The sequence below is a fragment of the Haliotis cracherodii genome, unplaced genomic scaffold (genome assembly GCF_022045235.1).
Source record: "Haliotis cracherodii isolate W230 unplaced genomic scaffold, xgHalCrac1.p SCAF_12, whole genome shotgun sequence".
Lineage (NCBI taxonomy): Eukaryota > Metazoa > Mollusca > Gastropoda > Lepetellida > Haliotidae > Haliotis > Haliotis cracherodii.
The window spans coordinates 26,372,792-26,389,844 of record NW_027266267.1 but is presented as its reverse complement, the minus strand read 5'-3'; the positions used below and the strand labels follow the sequence as shown (position 1 = coordinate 26,389,844).

General features: G+C 40.6%; 1 protein-coding gene across 1 annotated transcript in view; it reads right to left on the bottom strand.

The window, feature by feature from the left end:
* The window catches only part of LOC139458296 (dynein axonemal heavy chain 8-like), a 171,748-nt gene that overhangs the window by 38,217 nt on the left and 116,478 nt on the right, over nt 1-17,053 (bottom strand). Inside the window, exons 60-66 of the mRNA XM_071239682.1 lie at nt 12,338-12,564; nt 10,705-10,927; nt 9,511-9,687; nt 7,969-8,136; nt 5,669-5,884; nt 4,701-4,838; nt 62-189 (exon numbers count right to left, since the gene is read on the bottom strand). Coding sequence (XP_071095783.1) covers nt 62-189; nt 4,701-4,838; nt 5,669-5,884; nt 7,969-8,136; nt 9,511-9,687; nt 10,705-10,927; nt 12,338-12,564 — 1,277 coding nt within the window. The remainder of the gene's footprint in view (nt 1-61; nt 190-4,700; nt 4,839-5,668; nt 5,885-7,968; nt 8,137-9,510; nt 9,688-10,704; nt 10,928-12,337; nt 12,565-17,053) is intronic.

Genomic DNA, 17,053 nt, shown 5'->3' with positions numbered 1-17,053 from the left:
CCTTGAATATTTCAATTCAATTTATACAGTAACATGGATCCAGCTATATGAAAGTGACTACCTGTCAATCTGAGTCTTGAACTCTTTGCTTTGAGACGTCCATCTGGTCTTTTCTCCTCCAAGACCTCCAATAAGAGTTGAGGCTGCTGTCATTCTCCTTCTACAAGACTCAGCATCATCCATCAGTTCCTTAAGTCAAACATGAAATAACATCAGTAATCCAACACTTCAACTTCCCCAAAGAACTCACATATTTGAAAACTGTTCACTCATACAACATGCTACTGGTCAAGGATACCCAGTTGAGAGCACACCCTCAAGGAGCTACAGTAAAACAGGATAATAAAAAACTCCATGGATTGCTGATTTTTTTCATATTATCCCTTGTTTGTTACTCACAAAACCTTGTCTACCATGGATTCCCCAAGCATTCATACGTACATGCTTAGATTTTTGGGCCATCCAGAAAATGGAGAATTTCACACAAAAATGAGAGAAAAAAAGTATCTTATCGTAACACAAGTATGACAATATTTGCCATGGGCTTATTGGAACAGGAGGCTTAATATAGTATGTGTCGATAGGTGAGATAAACATATCATGAACAGAGTCAAAGTCAAACTTGTTGCCATGGAAATGGGGAAAACATTATTTTTCTAAAAATTCCTAAATAGCACAAGGCACCACTTCAGCCCCTGATTAATACATGTACCAAGTTTTGATGAAAATTTCTAAGTTCTGCTCTAGAAATGACACCTCTCTCTGTTTCAGCTAAATCTTACTGGTTTCTATGAGAAAATGGAAAAATGAAATTCTGAAAACATCCTAAATAGCCAAAGGCACCACTACAGCCCTTAGTTAATATATGTACCAGGTATGGATGAAAAGTCTTTCATGGTTTTACAAGTTGTGCTCTGGAAACAAAATCCACCACCCCCTTTTGAGACTAAGTCCAAATTGTTTCCATGGAAATCGAAAAAAAATATAAATGCCCAAAAGCTGCAAATAGCAAAAGGTACCACTTCAGGATCTGTTTGATAGATCTGCCATATGTTTTGTAAAAATTTTGAACGGTTTTCGAGTTGTGATCTGGAAAAGAAAAGATTACGGATAGATGGACTGCATTGACTGCAATGGTAATGAAGAAAACAAGAACTTTTCACAAAATCCCAATTTTGAACAAAACAATTTTTTTCTTCCAAATTTGCCATCCTAGGTCACTCAGTTTGGAATTCTAGATAATAATAATTCTTAATAATTATAAGAATACTACCTCTATTACATCTTTGCCGTAAATCCTGTATTTTGGCCTCAGTCAAACTAACTAAAATTTTCAGATTTTCAACAGGCATCATCTTCACTGACAATTACACAGACGAACTAGTTGTTGCCAAGTAGCATGGTAACCACTCAAGCTATGACGTATGCAATGGCGGGAACCTCACTTCTTCCCACATCTAACCACTAGAGGTAGGTGAATTGGGTAGGTGGGTGGGAGTACTAGCTTCCAATGTAATAGATGTAGTATTCTTAGAATTATTAACAATGATAACCATTGTTCGATAATTCTTATGAAACTTCTACCTCTATTACATCTTGGCCAGAATATACCACAGGGGTCCGATGGGATCTGCCTCTACTAACTCCCTGTGTAATTGACAGTAATCTCTTCTGGAAACCATTATTCTCTGATTCTAATCCTAACTCAAGATAAATTTCCTCCGAATTTCCCCCTGATGCCTTGAAAATCAGAATGTCTCAAGAATCGATCAAATATGTGATACTTTCACTAGAATTACCGTTATATTTGCTACTGATATCCTGAATGGTAAGACCTGGAACTCTTAACCCCGACCTTTGATCACGAAGCACAGATATTTCAGTGACGATGAGTGTATCGGAATGTGGAGATAGGCATCATGTAGATCAAGGCTGATGAGCCAGTCTCCTGTCTTCAATTTAGACCATAACTTCTGTACAGATTACATCAAGAATTTTGGCGGAGGTTTCAGGAATGTCTTTTTGAGGATCTTTAGTCGATTATCTTCCTCATGTCGGTCGTTTTCTTCTTCGGGACTAGGCATACCGGAGAATAAAAGCCTTTGGTCTTGTTGGTCTCCGCTAGTCTCCTAATGGCTCGCTTCTTAAAAAGCTTCCTGACAGACAGATCTGCTGCCGCTAGCTTGGCTAAGACTGGATCAAATCTGTGTCCATAGGGTTGATTCTTCAAGATAGGATGTTCCTTGAATAGCAGTTTGTATCCGTTAGCCATGACGTCTAGAATCCAGCGGTCCGGCGTAACTTGCTTCGGATTTTCGGCATATGACAGAAGGCGCCCTCCCACTGGTCCCGGAGTTGGTAATATGTTGAAAAACGGTAGGCGTAAATCGCAATCCATAGACATATCTTGGTCAAAAGGGTCTATAATGTCGGAGTGGGTGGCAGGGAGGTCAGAATCTGCATTCACCTCTGACTCCTCATTTCTTGTAGTTTGACTGACCAAAACTAGGAGCATGACATCCCCCATATTCCGGCATCTCAGGTGGCGCATTTTTTTGTCAAAGGAGGTTGGAGTACACGCATGAGGTGATATAATTCCTCGATGAGTTCCACAAACGTATATCTCTCCGTATAACCCCACTGGGGTGAGTCATCAGCTTGATTAATGTCTTCATAATACTCTGCTTCCACCTCCCAGTGACCGTGGGTAGCTCCAGTGGGGGGTTGATATTCATGGTAGTCTGCCATGTATTCCCAGTGTGATTCCTCATCCACCGGTGTCCAGGATTCCAGTATGATTAACGTCTGTGCGGCTTGTGATGGCTGCCCGTGGTCAACAGGTCCCGTAGGGTAATGCTCATCTCGGTCAGCATAATGGTCGGTTGGACAGTCCCGTGTGGTCCGTGCAGTCCCATGTGGTCCGTGCGGCTGGCTCGGGTACTACCTGTTGATGGAGGTCATATGGTAGGCCAATCGACTGGATGGTCCATAGGTTTACCAAAGAGTCCATAATGTAACCGTACGGTGTCTTAACGGGCGGCTGGGTGGATGGCCAGCCAGCGGGCTGGGTTGCCGTGGAGTCCATGTGGCGACTGTACAGTGTCTTAACGGTCGGCTGGGTTGCCGTTGGGTTTGTGCGGCAACCATACGATTTCTTAACGGTCGGCTGGGTGGACGGCTGGTCAGTCGGCTGGGTTGCCTTGGGGTCCATGCGGCGACTGTACGGTGTCTTAGCTGGGGAGTATAGCCTGGCGATTCCCTGCTGGACCCAAGCGAAGACCTAGCTGCCTGTGTATCACGGTAGGGAAAAGCCTGCAAGCTTAATCCTGGCTGGCCGTAAGGCTGATAGGTTGGTTGGACGGCTGGCTGGCTGGCTGGTTGGTACGGTTGGCTGGTCGGTACGGTCGGCTGGGGTAGGCCCTACACGGTGTGTGTTGCAGAGGCAGATGGCTGTCTCCCATGCAGTCTCTTGACCTGGGGACTCTTGATCTGGAGAGCTGCCTGTCTCATCCTCTTCATTGCCTCATTTAAGGCTGAGAACCTCGTCTCAAACATGGCCTTCATCATGTCTTGTTGCTGCTTGAAGAGATCTTGTAGCATGCTCATAGAGAGTGCAGAAAATGGTTGTTCTGCTGGCGGTCGACTGGGATTGGAGAGAGGAGGCGCTGGGGATGAGGCAGTGGCCTGAACAGTGTCGGCTGCGGTGATGACTTCTACTTTCTTCTTAGCTGCTTCACGCCTCTTAGCCTTGGTGATAGCCTCAGCTAACTTTTGCAAGGCTTTCTTTGAAGTATTGGCACACTACTCACACCTAACCTCCTATGTAGAGGTAGAACCTCTGCACCTCATGCAGTTAAGATAAGGATCTCATGTGATCATAAACCGACCACACTTCTTGCAACCGGGAGTAAAGTGAGACTCCATTACGACCTCACAGCAACATCTAACACCAGCTTATACTCATGTGCGTGTGATCGTCACATCAGTTAGCAATCTTATTAATATCTACTTACTGGGTCTGTTTTAGAGAAAACTATTTGAGTGAGTGAGTGAGTGAGTTGGGTTTAACGCCGCTTTTAACAGTATTCCAGTTATATCACGGCGTGTCAGCTTTAATGTGGGAGGAAAGCCCGAAGTGATGCAGGTCTCAGACGTTTACCACTTCGGTGAAACCCACGGGCACGGGCACGGGCACGGGTACGGTGCTGACAAACCTAGAAACATAATTGGGGTGAACCGGGATTCGAACCCACAATCATAGGTTTCTGGCGTGTCCAAGGGACGCAACTCTGCACAGCGAATCGCGGCGCCTTAGACGACTGGGCCACCTGTGCCCCCGAAAACTATTTGAATAATCTTAGATTAATGTGGCTAACTAACAAGTGCCAGATCGTTACAACTATATCAATAGGTGTTGACTCTAGCACACACAGGGAAGAAGTGAGGTTCCCGCCATTGCAAATGTCATAGCTTGAGTGGTTACGATGCAATTTGTGAACAACTAGTTGTGTGTGATTGACAGTGAAGAGGACGTCTGTTGAAAATCTGAAAATTTTAGTTAGTGTTACTGAAGCTAAAATACAGGATTAATGGCAAAGATGTATTAGATGAAGAAGTTTCGTAAGAATTAGCTTCTTTAGACCATGTGTATATTAATTATCTGATGTCAGTAACAACCATGTTCTACTGTGTTGTATTACCTGTTTTTCTTTCATGGCTGAATCATAGAGTGCCTGCACCACATCCAATTCCCTCTGCTTATCATCTAGCTGCGCTTGGGCATTGTCCAGCTCTTTTGTGGCAATATCTAACCGTCCTGCCTGCTTGGCCAGGTTAGCCTGAAACAAACATAACATTTAATCTTCAAAACTTCAAAATAAACAACCAAACCAGAAAAAAAGATATCAGGGATCATATATGATATGAAAGGAATACATCACCCATCGCAAATTTATTTCAGAATTGTAGACAAAAACTGAAGATCTAAATTAATCCAAAAGGAGTGCTCCGCTGGGCCACGTCCTTGCTGTAGCGCGACAGGCAGTGATGTGAAGAAGGTGACCTTAGGTGCCATTAAGGTCACATGCCAACGGCGGTGGTCAGTAAAAGTGGGACTTCAGAACAACAACTTTATTTCTTCACCCAGGACCATCGCCGTTGCACTGTCCTTGTTGTCATGAGGTAAGCAGTGAATGCATTAAGGAGTAATGAAGGATAAGTAAAAAATACAAGTAACACATTTGAAAACTTACATAAAACACTTGAACAAATTGCATAGCAGAGAAGTGTGGGTCATAAGACGCATATATACACAATATCAATAATGTTTATTGTAATGCATTTTCATTTCACAAGCTCAATGAGTGTATGACCAGTTGCGTTATCTAAAAATTATTCACTTTTAAAAGAACAGAGAAAGTACTTAACCAATTTATTATCTCTATCATGTTGACTTTAGCCTGCTTCCCTAATGCCTCACATGCTTCTCTCTGAAACACTTTTCTCATTTGTTGTTGATTAGCGCTTTTTATGTCGTTTGGACATGGTGCTTATGTGTCTGTCAGCCTAAGTAACTTAAAACCTGTTACTTGTTTCTCTATGCTTTTAGGATGCCACCCAAATTTCCTTCAGGATAATAATGTATTATCTTATTATAATAAAGACACACCTTCAGTGGCAAAACTTCTCTGTTGATACCGTAGAAGAAAGCCATAGCTGTGGTCCAGGACAACAGACCAGCCACATTGCTGCACACTTTCTTAGCCGTCTCAAATGAATAGTCCTCCATTGACAAATAGGGCTGCAACAGCTCTACAGTCTCGCCTGTAATGGTGTCTTTACCAAAGGTCTGCAAGCTGGTCAGAAAGCCAGAGCCACTCATAAGCTGTAAACAGAAAACTTGAATTCAAGATCAATTCGATAAAACACATAGCCATGTTGCTCTGTAGCTCACTCAAAATTTGGAAATTTAATATGAAAGTGCTAACAGGGATGCAGATTGTCTATTTGAAATAAAACATCAGGCCTCAAAGTTGCGACTAAAACAGTCGCCAATGCGACCTAAATTTCAATTTGTCTACTGTCTAAAATTCAAGAGGTAGCCAAATGACTGCCTTGTGATATATCTTGTGGCGACTAAATTCTATTGCTACACATATGTAGACACAAAAATAAACATGTCTGCTACTAATTGTACTCGCAAATAATTCCTCATTAAGTCAACAATGAACTGAAATACATAAATATTAATGTAATTAGTATTATATTTTAGTTGATAGTTTATTGGATAAGCAAGGATATACCTATATAATCTAGTAACATAGATTGCATCATTGTTCGAGTCACAAATAACAAAACTCAAGTACAGTTTCCACTAATATACAATTCCAAGACAAGTGCTTTGACTTGTACATATAAAAGTAGTTATTTGATAACAGATAATTTCAAATGCTTTTGGCTACCTACACTATTGGCTTGACTTCTTAACTTTACCACTGGCTACCTAGCAAAAAATACTTGTAGCCATATGGCTACTTGGTAAAAATTTAAACTTTGAGGCCTGAACATACAAACAAAGATCGGAAAAAAGGGTACATTATTAACAATCATTTAAGATACAGATACTCGTTGGGATAAAAGATCTCTATTTGTCTTATAATGTGTCATTAAATATCACTGTCCAGAAGGGAGTAGTGCATACTCTTTGTTAAAAAAAGAGACATCAGATTATCACAAATCCCTACAAATTCGGAATAACACATCCTCTGACTGTTACTTTAGTGACTTCAGGCCTACTTGATGAGAGAATTTCTATCAAATCTGTCTATCTGTAGAGTAGTTATTGAACTATCAAAAATATACCATTGAATTGAGATTCAGAACTTTGTATTTCTATGTCAGGTACACATCAATATGAACAGAGTTAAAGTCAAATTTGTTTCCTTGGAAACAGGAGTACAATAATTTAAAATTCCTTAATAGCAAAAGGCACCACTTCAGCCCCTAATTAATACATGTACCAAGTTTTGATGAACAGACAGATCAGATGATGACTATATCCCCTCCACATTATATGCTGGGGGGATAAAAAGTGTTCTGGGTGAGTTAAAATTGTCAGTGATATTCCAGCAACATTACAGCAGGGGAATTCACACACAGAAATAGGCTTCACACATTGTACCCATGTGGAGAATAGAAACAAAGCTTTGATGTGATGAGCAAATGTTTTACCACAAGACTACACCACCACCTCTAATATTCATAATATAGATCAAGTTCAAAATGATTAAAATTCAATCAATATCTATTAAAGATACTTACTGGAAACAACTGTTAGACCTGGTTAAAACTGACAGATTTAGTTTATCACTGAACTTGCGTTATGTTTCCATATAGCTTGTTTACAAAATCCATTCAGTTGAAATACATCTTGATTATTTATAGATTGTTGTCATATAGATGGAATATTGCTGAGTGTGGTGTTAAACAACAGAAAGAAACTAACAAAACATTTCCCTGAGAATTTAGCTTGAAAGTATTGTCAGTCCTCACTCTCAGGCGAGCCACTGTAAAATGTTCTCAGGTAATAAGGTTAGAGTAACTTCTCTTGTTTTACGTTTGATCTATAACAGTAAGTAACATTAGGTACCGGGTATCTTTAAATCAAATGTAAATTGAATTGAATTTTAATAGATTTACATAAATAAACCAATTAGCTTGTCCACTGTTATTGAAGATGTATAAATCACAGAGTTGAAAACCTGGTCGTATGAGGCAACAAAATCAACTGGGTGATCAGTTACAGCTGAAGCCATGTCATCATATCCCAACTGCATGGATTGAAGCTTGAGATTATTGTCTGGACTTGATTATTTACATACCACTATATAATAGATGAAATAGTCCACCGTTATAACAAACAAACAAATAAACTTTGTTCCAAGTTTACATGGGCAAGATGTGTCATACCTTGAGAGACTCCCCCCATGATGGTTTAGGACAAGCTCTCTCTGGGTCTGGTGTTACACTATCAAGTCTCTTCCCGAACAGGATGAGCACGCAGTCCATGATCCTCATGATGAGATGGGGAGGCTTACCAAGTTTCTTCACTGTGGAAATATCGGATGGCTTGATTGTCTGGATTATCAAGAGGCAAAAAAACAATCAACATTTGACAATGATAATATGCAGAAAATCTCGCAATACCTGTCACAACAGTTCCATGATATAACTGGATAATGCTTATCTTTATGTCCGGGTCCCATTTGCACAAAGCTGTCTTAGCGCTAAGACTATCTTAAGCCTAAGTTAAAGTATGGGAGTTATGATCATCTTAGCGCTAAGATCGCCTTGTGCAGGTGGGTCCTGATTGTTTTATCTGTCCTATTTTGTGTGTATGAAAAAACAGTGCTCAGTGTTTAAAACAAAAATACAGATAAAGTTAGACCCTTCAAGTGTTTTGTTCTTTTGCACAAAAAAGGGTTAATAATAAACTTTCCTTTCAAATTCTCTATTTTTCATGTTCTTATATATGTGCAATATGACAGGAAATTATATTCTCTGGTGCACATCTGTGGCATTTCACAGAGAGGGGATTTGCTGTTTTATTTAATAACAGAAAATACTTATGATGACACTCCAGTCTTATCTGAAACAAAGTATTAACTGAAAAGAGACATTTTTATTTTCAAATATGAGACCAGATATTCTGGAAGTTTCAAGCCTTTTTAAGTGTTTATGCACTATGATATATATGTATGTTGCGAATTAATATACGATTGTATTAAGAACAAAGTATTGCGATACATATTGTATCAGGAGATAGTCATATCATGACATTACTAATCCAGGATAAGTGAGTTGTGACCTGACAATAAATCCTGAATAAATATGAATGAGGTCTGCCTACTGGCACGTACCACTGTGAACAAGGGGTATTGGGTGGTCCGTGAAAAGTAGTACGATGAATATGTGTATGTCCTGTCTCGGCAAATGAGTTCTAGTGGTGAGTTAAATAAAAAATATTAATAATAGTACATGCTGATGTCCACGGGAGCTTAGTTAATGTCATCATCATGACCTGCATGTGCACAACATGCGTACACCTCCATCCCTACTATAATCATTGTTTGAATTTATGGGGGGGGGTCCTGGGCCCACTTGCACAAAGCGATCTTAGCGCTAAGATGATCATACACTCTCATACATTAACATAGGCTTACAATAGTCGTAGCGCTAAGATCGCTTTGTGAAAGAGGGCCCTGGAGTCCTTGAGATTTGCTCCTGTAGATTTGAATCAAGGCACCCAGAAATCTCAAATACGCAACATTAGGGTTATGACAAGGACCCTTTATCTTTCAATACTTATTACTAATTTCTCTATCAATTTCAAACAACAAAAACCGTTATGATTCAAAATCTTCCGGACGAAATTACTTCCCTTTATTGTATCCTGATCCTAGTAACGCTTCGGTAAGATTTGGTTGTTTTTCACCTGTCATATCAACCCACCTGCAGTGCTACCTCAGCCTCCTTCAGGGCAGGTTTGGCTGCCTCCAGCTTCTCCTCAGCAAAAGATTTTTCAGAGTTGATCTCATCAACAATCTTCTGAGCTTTGTCCTTGACTTTCTGTACTTCAGCCTTGACCTTCTCAGCAGCCTGCGCACTGACTGTCACCTCTTCCAACACCTTGATGACAATACAGCACCATCAACTACCTGTCTATAACACTATGTCTATGCTCTGTACAGTAAAGGAGGAAACAATAAATGTTTATTACCCCTTTCACCTTGTTGATTATCTCTGCAACAACCAGTCATCATACATTTGTTCAATGAGAGACAAAGTTCAGAATGTTTCTCTGAATGGGAGTAATAGTGTCAAGCTCACTCTTTCCTGTTTGCATATGAATTGTCTACATAAATTAATGACAAATATCAACCAAGTATCTCAAACGCTGCAGTGTAACACACCAGCCCAGAGGACTAGTGGAAACCTTATTTCATTAGTCCACAGTTTGTAGCTGGTCCTGCTTGAACAAAACGAAATGTTTACTATGTTTACATTTTCTGTCAGTTTTATTCAATTCCAATTTGTAACAAATTTGAAACATTGAGAACTGTTTGAGCATTTTTTTTAAAAACAAGTCCAGAGGACTAGTGCAAAACTTATTTCACTAGCCCTCCAAGATTGTTGCGCGTTCAGCTAGCTAAATTTGTAGAAGATTAAAAATGTATAGAGAGCTGGTATAAAAAGTTTAGACCTCAAATGTCATTGGTCACTGAGAATTACCAGCACTGGTTTTTTACCTGTCTTAAGCACAATTTAGTTGTTTTTTTGGGCGGAACTTTGAAATAATTCATAACACATTTGGTATTGGCTATTCATAAAGTGTCTACATGCAGATCATCATTCACCTCTTTTATAATATCTGGCATCATCCTGCATGTATTGGAAACCTCACATCTATCAGAGACCCTGCCTTTATTGTTCAGAAAAGGGTTTGACAGTCTGTTAGAGAAACATGGTACAACTTATAGCACAAAAGTGTCAAATCTGGGGAATTAAATTCATTTAAATGAATTGATATTAAATCGTTCATTGTGACAAGCCTTGGGATTAGTGTATTTCAAGAGTCCAATGTGAATTTTACTAGTCTTGGACTAGCAAATTCATGTTCAAGCCCTGGTCTTGAGATAATCTTACCTTGTCTGCCTTCTTGTTGGCTAATTCCAGTTCTTTCTCCTTGATGACTAGCTCCTTGCTGAGTAGGTCGACAGACTCGCTTGCCTCAATCAGCTTGGACAACCCTGTATTCATTCTCCTAGCCATCTCACCAATGATTGTGTGTTTCTCCTTGTACACATTCTTATACCCATCCAGAAAGGACAGGTATGATTTGGGAGTCACATGGGACTGTCTCCGATACCTATGTAAATATACATATGGGTATTTGTTTTGTTGTTTTGTTTAATGATGCACTCAGCAATATTCAAGCTATATGACAGCAGCCTGTAATTATTCAAGTCTGGACAACACAATCCAGTTAAAGATATTGTGTGGAACAATCCACATCGTTGACGTACGATGACCCAAAATTCCCACGAGAATAAGTCTCCCATGTTCAGATAAGGAATCTGACAATCACGAACATTGACAAGTTTGAGTGGTGAGCTAGTATTTTTAATATCATATTTGGAGACTGATGTTATCAATATTGCAATATGATACACTAAAACTGTTTCTTGTGCAAGTTTTGAGGTACCACACTTTTTCCTGAATCGCTCAACACATTTTACATGTCCGAACATATTCCTTACTTACTAACAGAATAAAATACAAATTGTCATAAATTATACAGAGCTCCAGATAACTTTTTGAGCAATTGAGTTTTTACTTAAGGGTTTCTATTTTAATTGGGTTATTACATTTTTCATTGGGTAACCAATATTTGTCCACTCATCTATTCATCAATCTATTGGTTTTTTCCCCAAATTAGTGAACATTTTCAGATTTAAAAAAATGAAATAATGTTTTAGATGTACATAACTGTTCTAAATATATAGCCTTGGCTTGGAAAGTAAATTAGCTCGTAATTGTGTTTCAGAAATTAGCTCCTTTGTGCGCATGCTGAAAAAGCTTCATTGGGTATTTACTAGGGCCGTTACGATTCACTCGTATATTACTTACATAATTATCCATATATTGCACTTAATATAATATCAAGAAACTACTGAACTATATCGTATGAGTTTCATGACATATACAATGGAAGATTGGTTCATAGCTTCAGATGAAACTTACATTTTTCCTACTGGCACTGTGTTTTTAAAATCATTATCAATTACATACGTAACATAGACACTAATAAAGACGACAAAAACACAACATTTGAATACCTGTAATCAAACAACTGGGATACTATCTTTAATTAGTGACTGAGTCAATGACCACTTTGAACAGTTTGTTTGTTTGTTGTTAACGCCTCACTCAACAATATTCCAGCTACATGACAGTGGTCTGTAAATAATCGAGTCTTCACCAGACAATCCAGCGACTGACATCATAAGCATTGATCTACGTAGTCAAGTCAAGGGGTTCCAACTTGGTTCATGCCTGTCATCATATCCAAATTGCATAGATTAGTATTTCAGTCACATCATGACATGTCAGTTTCATGTTGGAGGAAAGCCAATAGTAATGCAGGTATCATATGTTTCAGCAATATTCCGACTGGGAATACCAGAATATTGCTTCACACATTTACCAAATATGGAATTAAACAGGGACATTCAGTATGACGAGCAAACACATTAACTACTAGACAATCTACTGTCACCTCTGGAAATACTCCACACAGACCGCAGCTACGTTGTCGTGTACAACTCCCATTGTGTTGACCACCTGTTGCTTAATCTCCTCAGACGTCTCCATGGGGAAGTTGTTGAGGAAGTGGCCAGACACAGCCACCAGGGCATCCCGGGGCCACTTGCTGAACCAGTCCATTGTACACCCAGATATCAGACCAGGGAACTTTAGGGCTCTGTTGCGGAACTTCTCACCTACCTATACAGCGTTCATACAGATATTGAGCATTAATGTGTACAGCCTTTTCAAGGCTTTTCAGGGAATAAAAATAACATTTTCAACACCTTTCATAACAAATATAATAGCCTAAGTAAACAAATAATTTCTCAATTAATACAAACACCTTAATAGATGTCATACACTACCATAATTTGCATGGCTGATAGGCCAAGAGCACACGACCAACATTCGTAATAAACTATTTAATACAAGATCCACCAAGTATATACTGACGAGAAGTAATTATATCTCTTAATCTGAGAGTGCAATGCTCAAGTGACAAGTACTTTTAACATTTCAACATATTGATGAAAACTATTTGTAACTATACTATTACTGACAACAGGAAAAAAGTGTTTGTCAAAATACTATTATAAACATCAAACAATAAGTTATCATTGTTAATAATTCTAAGAATACTACCGGTACCTCTATTACATCATAGCCATGAATCTTGTATTTTGGCTGCAGACACACAATGACTAAATGTTCAGATTTTCAACAGATGTCGGCGTTAGAAATTGGCACTAGTCCTATAGTCCTTACCAAACTGCCCAATAGTAAGGGTATTATCCTAAGGACTAGTAGAAATTGGCCCATTTTAAGGGTTTTTCTATATGTTATCATTATGAGGGCTAGTGGAAAAAACCTGTTAGTTTCTAACCCTGGAAGTCCTCTTGACTGTCAACAACACACAACGCTGCCCTAATAGCATATGTAGCTCTTCAGTGCAAAAAGGTGGGAAAAGCGTCACTTCTTTCCAAAACATCACACCACTGGAGGCAGATGCATTGGGGAGGTGGGTGGGAATACTTCCTGATGTAAAATAAGTAGTATTCTTAGAATTATTAACAATGATAACTATTGTTTGATAATTCCTGCGAATCCTTTACCTCTATTACATCATAGCCAGAATATAACAGAGGGATAAGGCGGGATCTGCCTCTACTAACTCCCTGTGTATTTGACAGCAATCCACTACTGTCGTATGAGTTCTTGTACATTACCGGAATCAAACCCTTTCAAGAGGTAATTACACTAGAATCTCTTTTAGAGGACTTGAAATCGGGTATTATGATTATATCAGTCAATATGAGATACGTTCACTTGAAGTACCTTATTATTTGCTGAGAATCATGAAATGATGTCTATCTAACTCATTGTTTATCTCAGATTCTGAGAGTGACGTCACTTCCGGTTTATCAACTTCCAGTTATGACGTCACTTCTGATTCTAATGACATCAATTCTTCTTTTTGACTGGTTTTGATGTCATTTCTAGAACCTCTGATGTCATTTACGACGTCACTTCCAGATAAAACGTCACTTCCGGTCTGTATTATTTCCGACTGTGACGTCACTTCCGGTAGATCTGTTTATCAGCTGTTCTAACACAGGTAGCCCTTGAATTCCTTACGTACCATACTAGTAAATCAAGGTAATAGGTGTACTCACCTTCTGTAGCTGCTGAATTCCATGAGCACGGGTATGGTGCTGACAAACCTAGAAACATAATCGGGGCGAACTGTAGGTGCCAAGGTGGGAAGAGTATAATGTCTGTGACCCAAAGGACCAATGGCCATGGACTGATTCTTGACTATAAAGTCCGGTAAGGACCGCAAGGTGATGAAGGTCCAGTTGGGAGTGTGAGTGAGACTGGAGTAGTCGAGAGCCCAGAGTTCAGAAACTCTAGCTGCAGTAGCCATGGCTAGTAAAAATGCTGCTTTTCGGGATTTTTGGAGAAGAGTAGCGTTTCCAAGAGGTTCATATGGAGCGGCTAGTAGTAGTAGAGCAGACAGGACGACTGATAAATACCTTTTGGGGAAGATTCGGGGAATGCGAATATCCTCTCGGCTGAATGCTTGCATGAGTCTGTTCGGTACCGGATGTGTTCCAATCATCAATCATCAATCCATCTATATCCTTCAATAGTTCCATGTCGGAAGTTATTATCCTGTCATAGGTGTTAAAAGAACAGGTGGTGTTCGGGAGCTGGCAGGGTGAGAGCAATCCCCATCATTACATGATCTTTTGATTCCACCAGATTAGATCTTGGCGCAGGTGGAGAGGTATCAGTGTCCGTGTATCCAGGTTCTGAGATCGTATGTAGTTGATCCAATTTTGTAGAGGGCGTAATTGTAAACGGCCTCTGTGAGTCATAACCTGTAGAGAGGACAGCGTTCCCATGAGAGACATCCACCATCAGATTGATCTGGTAGATTGGTCTCGGGGTAAGTTGATCATGGTACGTAGAAGAAATCTGGTCCCGATGTAGACTATGTCTTGTACCGGATAAATCTCTGACTTGGTCAAATGGATGAAGAACCTGAGATAAGACATGAGTTGGGTGAGGAATGTCACATCCTGATGCAGCTGGGTGTGTTCCTGATTGGCGTCCAGAAGTCGTACCATCTGTATGTCAGCGTTAAAAACTGGCACTAGTCCTATAGTCCTTGCCAAACTGCCCAATAGTTAAGGTATTATAAGGACTAGTAGAAAATTGCCATTTTTAAGGGGTTTGCTGTATGTTATCATTATAAGGACTAGAGGACTGAAACAGTTTCTTCCACTGTATGATGGCAAAGTTGATGAATGGTGCCGTTATTCTGCTGGATAATCAAGGGGCTTCTGATATATCGAATGGTAGAACCTGGAACTCGTACCGATGGTCGTTAATTGTAATACTTTTGTGACATGCGGTGGATTGGCACATGGAGATATGCATCCTAAGGGTCGAGGCTGATGACCCAATCTTCTGTTCTGAGTGATGAACAAAGCTTCCTGACTGATTCCATCTGAAATCTTGGAGGCGGGACTAAGTACTTCTTGTTGAGAGTTTTGAGGTCTATGATCATTCTCATCTCTGTGGAGTTCTTTTTCGGTACTAAAAACACTGGGGAGTAGAACTCCTGAGTTTCGTTGGTATCCAACAATCTCTAAATGACCCGTTTGATGAGAAGGGTGAGAAGGGTCTTGATGGCGAGCTCCGGACTTGAAACCTCTATGGCCAGATCCACGGCGTTTGGAGTTCTGAAAAGAACCTGAAGATGGCTTGTCGTAATGCCGTAATCTCTCTGTTGTGTCCTGTCTGACCTTGCCAGGATCGTGCCCAGCTTCTTGTTAAAGAGCATCGATGATGTGACTGGCTGAAACAACCGTCTGTTTGGCATGCTTGGAGACAGCCCTTGATCTGACTTGAGACAGGAGTTGTTGACGTTGAAGCCATAGGAGCTGGGAGGCAGTCCAGACCTGCGTAAATAACATATCCTCCTGCATGCTGACAATCGCATCTAGCAGACTGTAGATGAGTCCCACTTGGTCTGTTCAGATGGACATCAGAGTTTCTGATATAACTTCTTCCTTCCTCATAGTTGGGACAGAGCTTCTGCATGGTTTCAATCATTTGGTCTAGAATCCTGGAGATATAACTTGGCCACGGTAAAGTACGTGGATATGGGATGACGAAAACGGAGCATGGCTTCCAGCATACTCGGGCATTTCTGGAGGAGGCGACTGTTCAGTCCATGGCTGTGTGGTCGGCATGTAGTGATATATAGCGTGTATCATATTCACAAAGGAGCAGTGGTCCATACTCCTGCGGAGGTGATGTGGCCGATTGATTGTGTGCCTCTCCGTTGTCCGGCTCCGGTGCCGATGATTCCATGGGCTCATATACAAGATCGTCCTCGTCCGATGGGGTCCATGAATCAGGTATAATCTGCCGATACGCTGGCTGAGGGTCGGGCGTAACAGAATCTGGACGGCTGGCTTGGTGGTGTGAAGACTAAGCTCACTCCTCGTGCCTTCTGTGGTCCGTGCTGGAACCTTTGGTTTGTCTAGCCACTCCCGGGGAGCCTGTGTGGGAGTCACGTGGTGACCGGCTTCTTGTGGTAACAGTAGCAGACGTTTCGGATTGGCCGGTGGTTTCCGTGCTGTCTGTGAGGGAACCTACGTTTTTTTCAGCGGCTCGGATGGTCGGTTTCGGTGTAAGGCGTTCTTGCCACTATCATGGTGATTGTCTGGAAGTCGTGATCTCAAATCCCAAGGCTGGAACTGGTTGGGGTGTCAAAGGACTTGGATAGGGGAGAGCACATGTCCTATCTCGACATGAAGCCTCTCTACACTTCCAGCAGAAATTATGTGGATCTCAAGTAAGCATGAACTGGCCACACTTCTGACATGTCAGTGAGGAAGTGGAGGACGCCATAGTCAGAGATACAAAAAAAAAACAACCCCAGTACACTTCCGTATCCAGCCAGATCGTAATAACATTTCTGAAGAAATTAATAAACAGTGTGACTACCTTATACCAGGTGCTAGACACAAAAAAAACCACCAGATGTTGACTCTGGCACAAACAGGAAAGAAGTGACGTTTTTCACGCCTTTTTGCACAGAAGGGCTGAAGAGCTACATGTGCTATTAGGGGAACAACTAGTTGTGTGTAGTTGATAGTGAAGAGGACTTCTG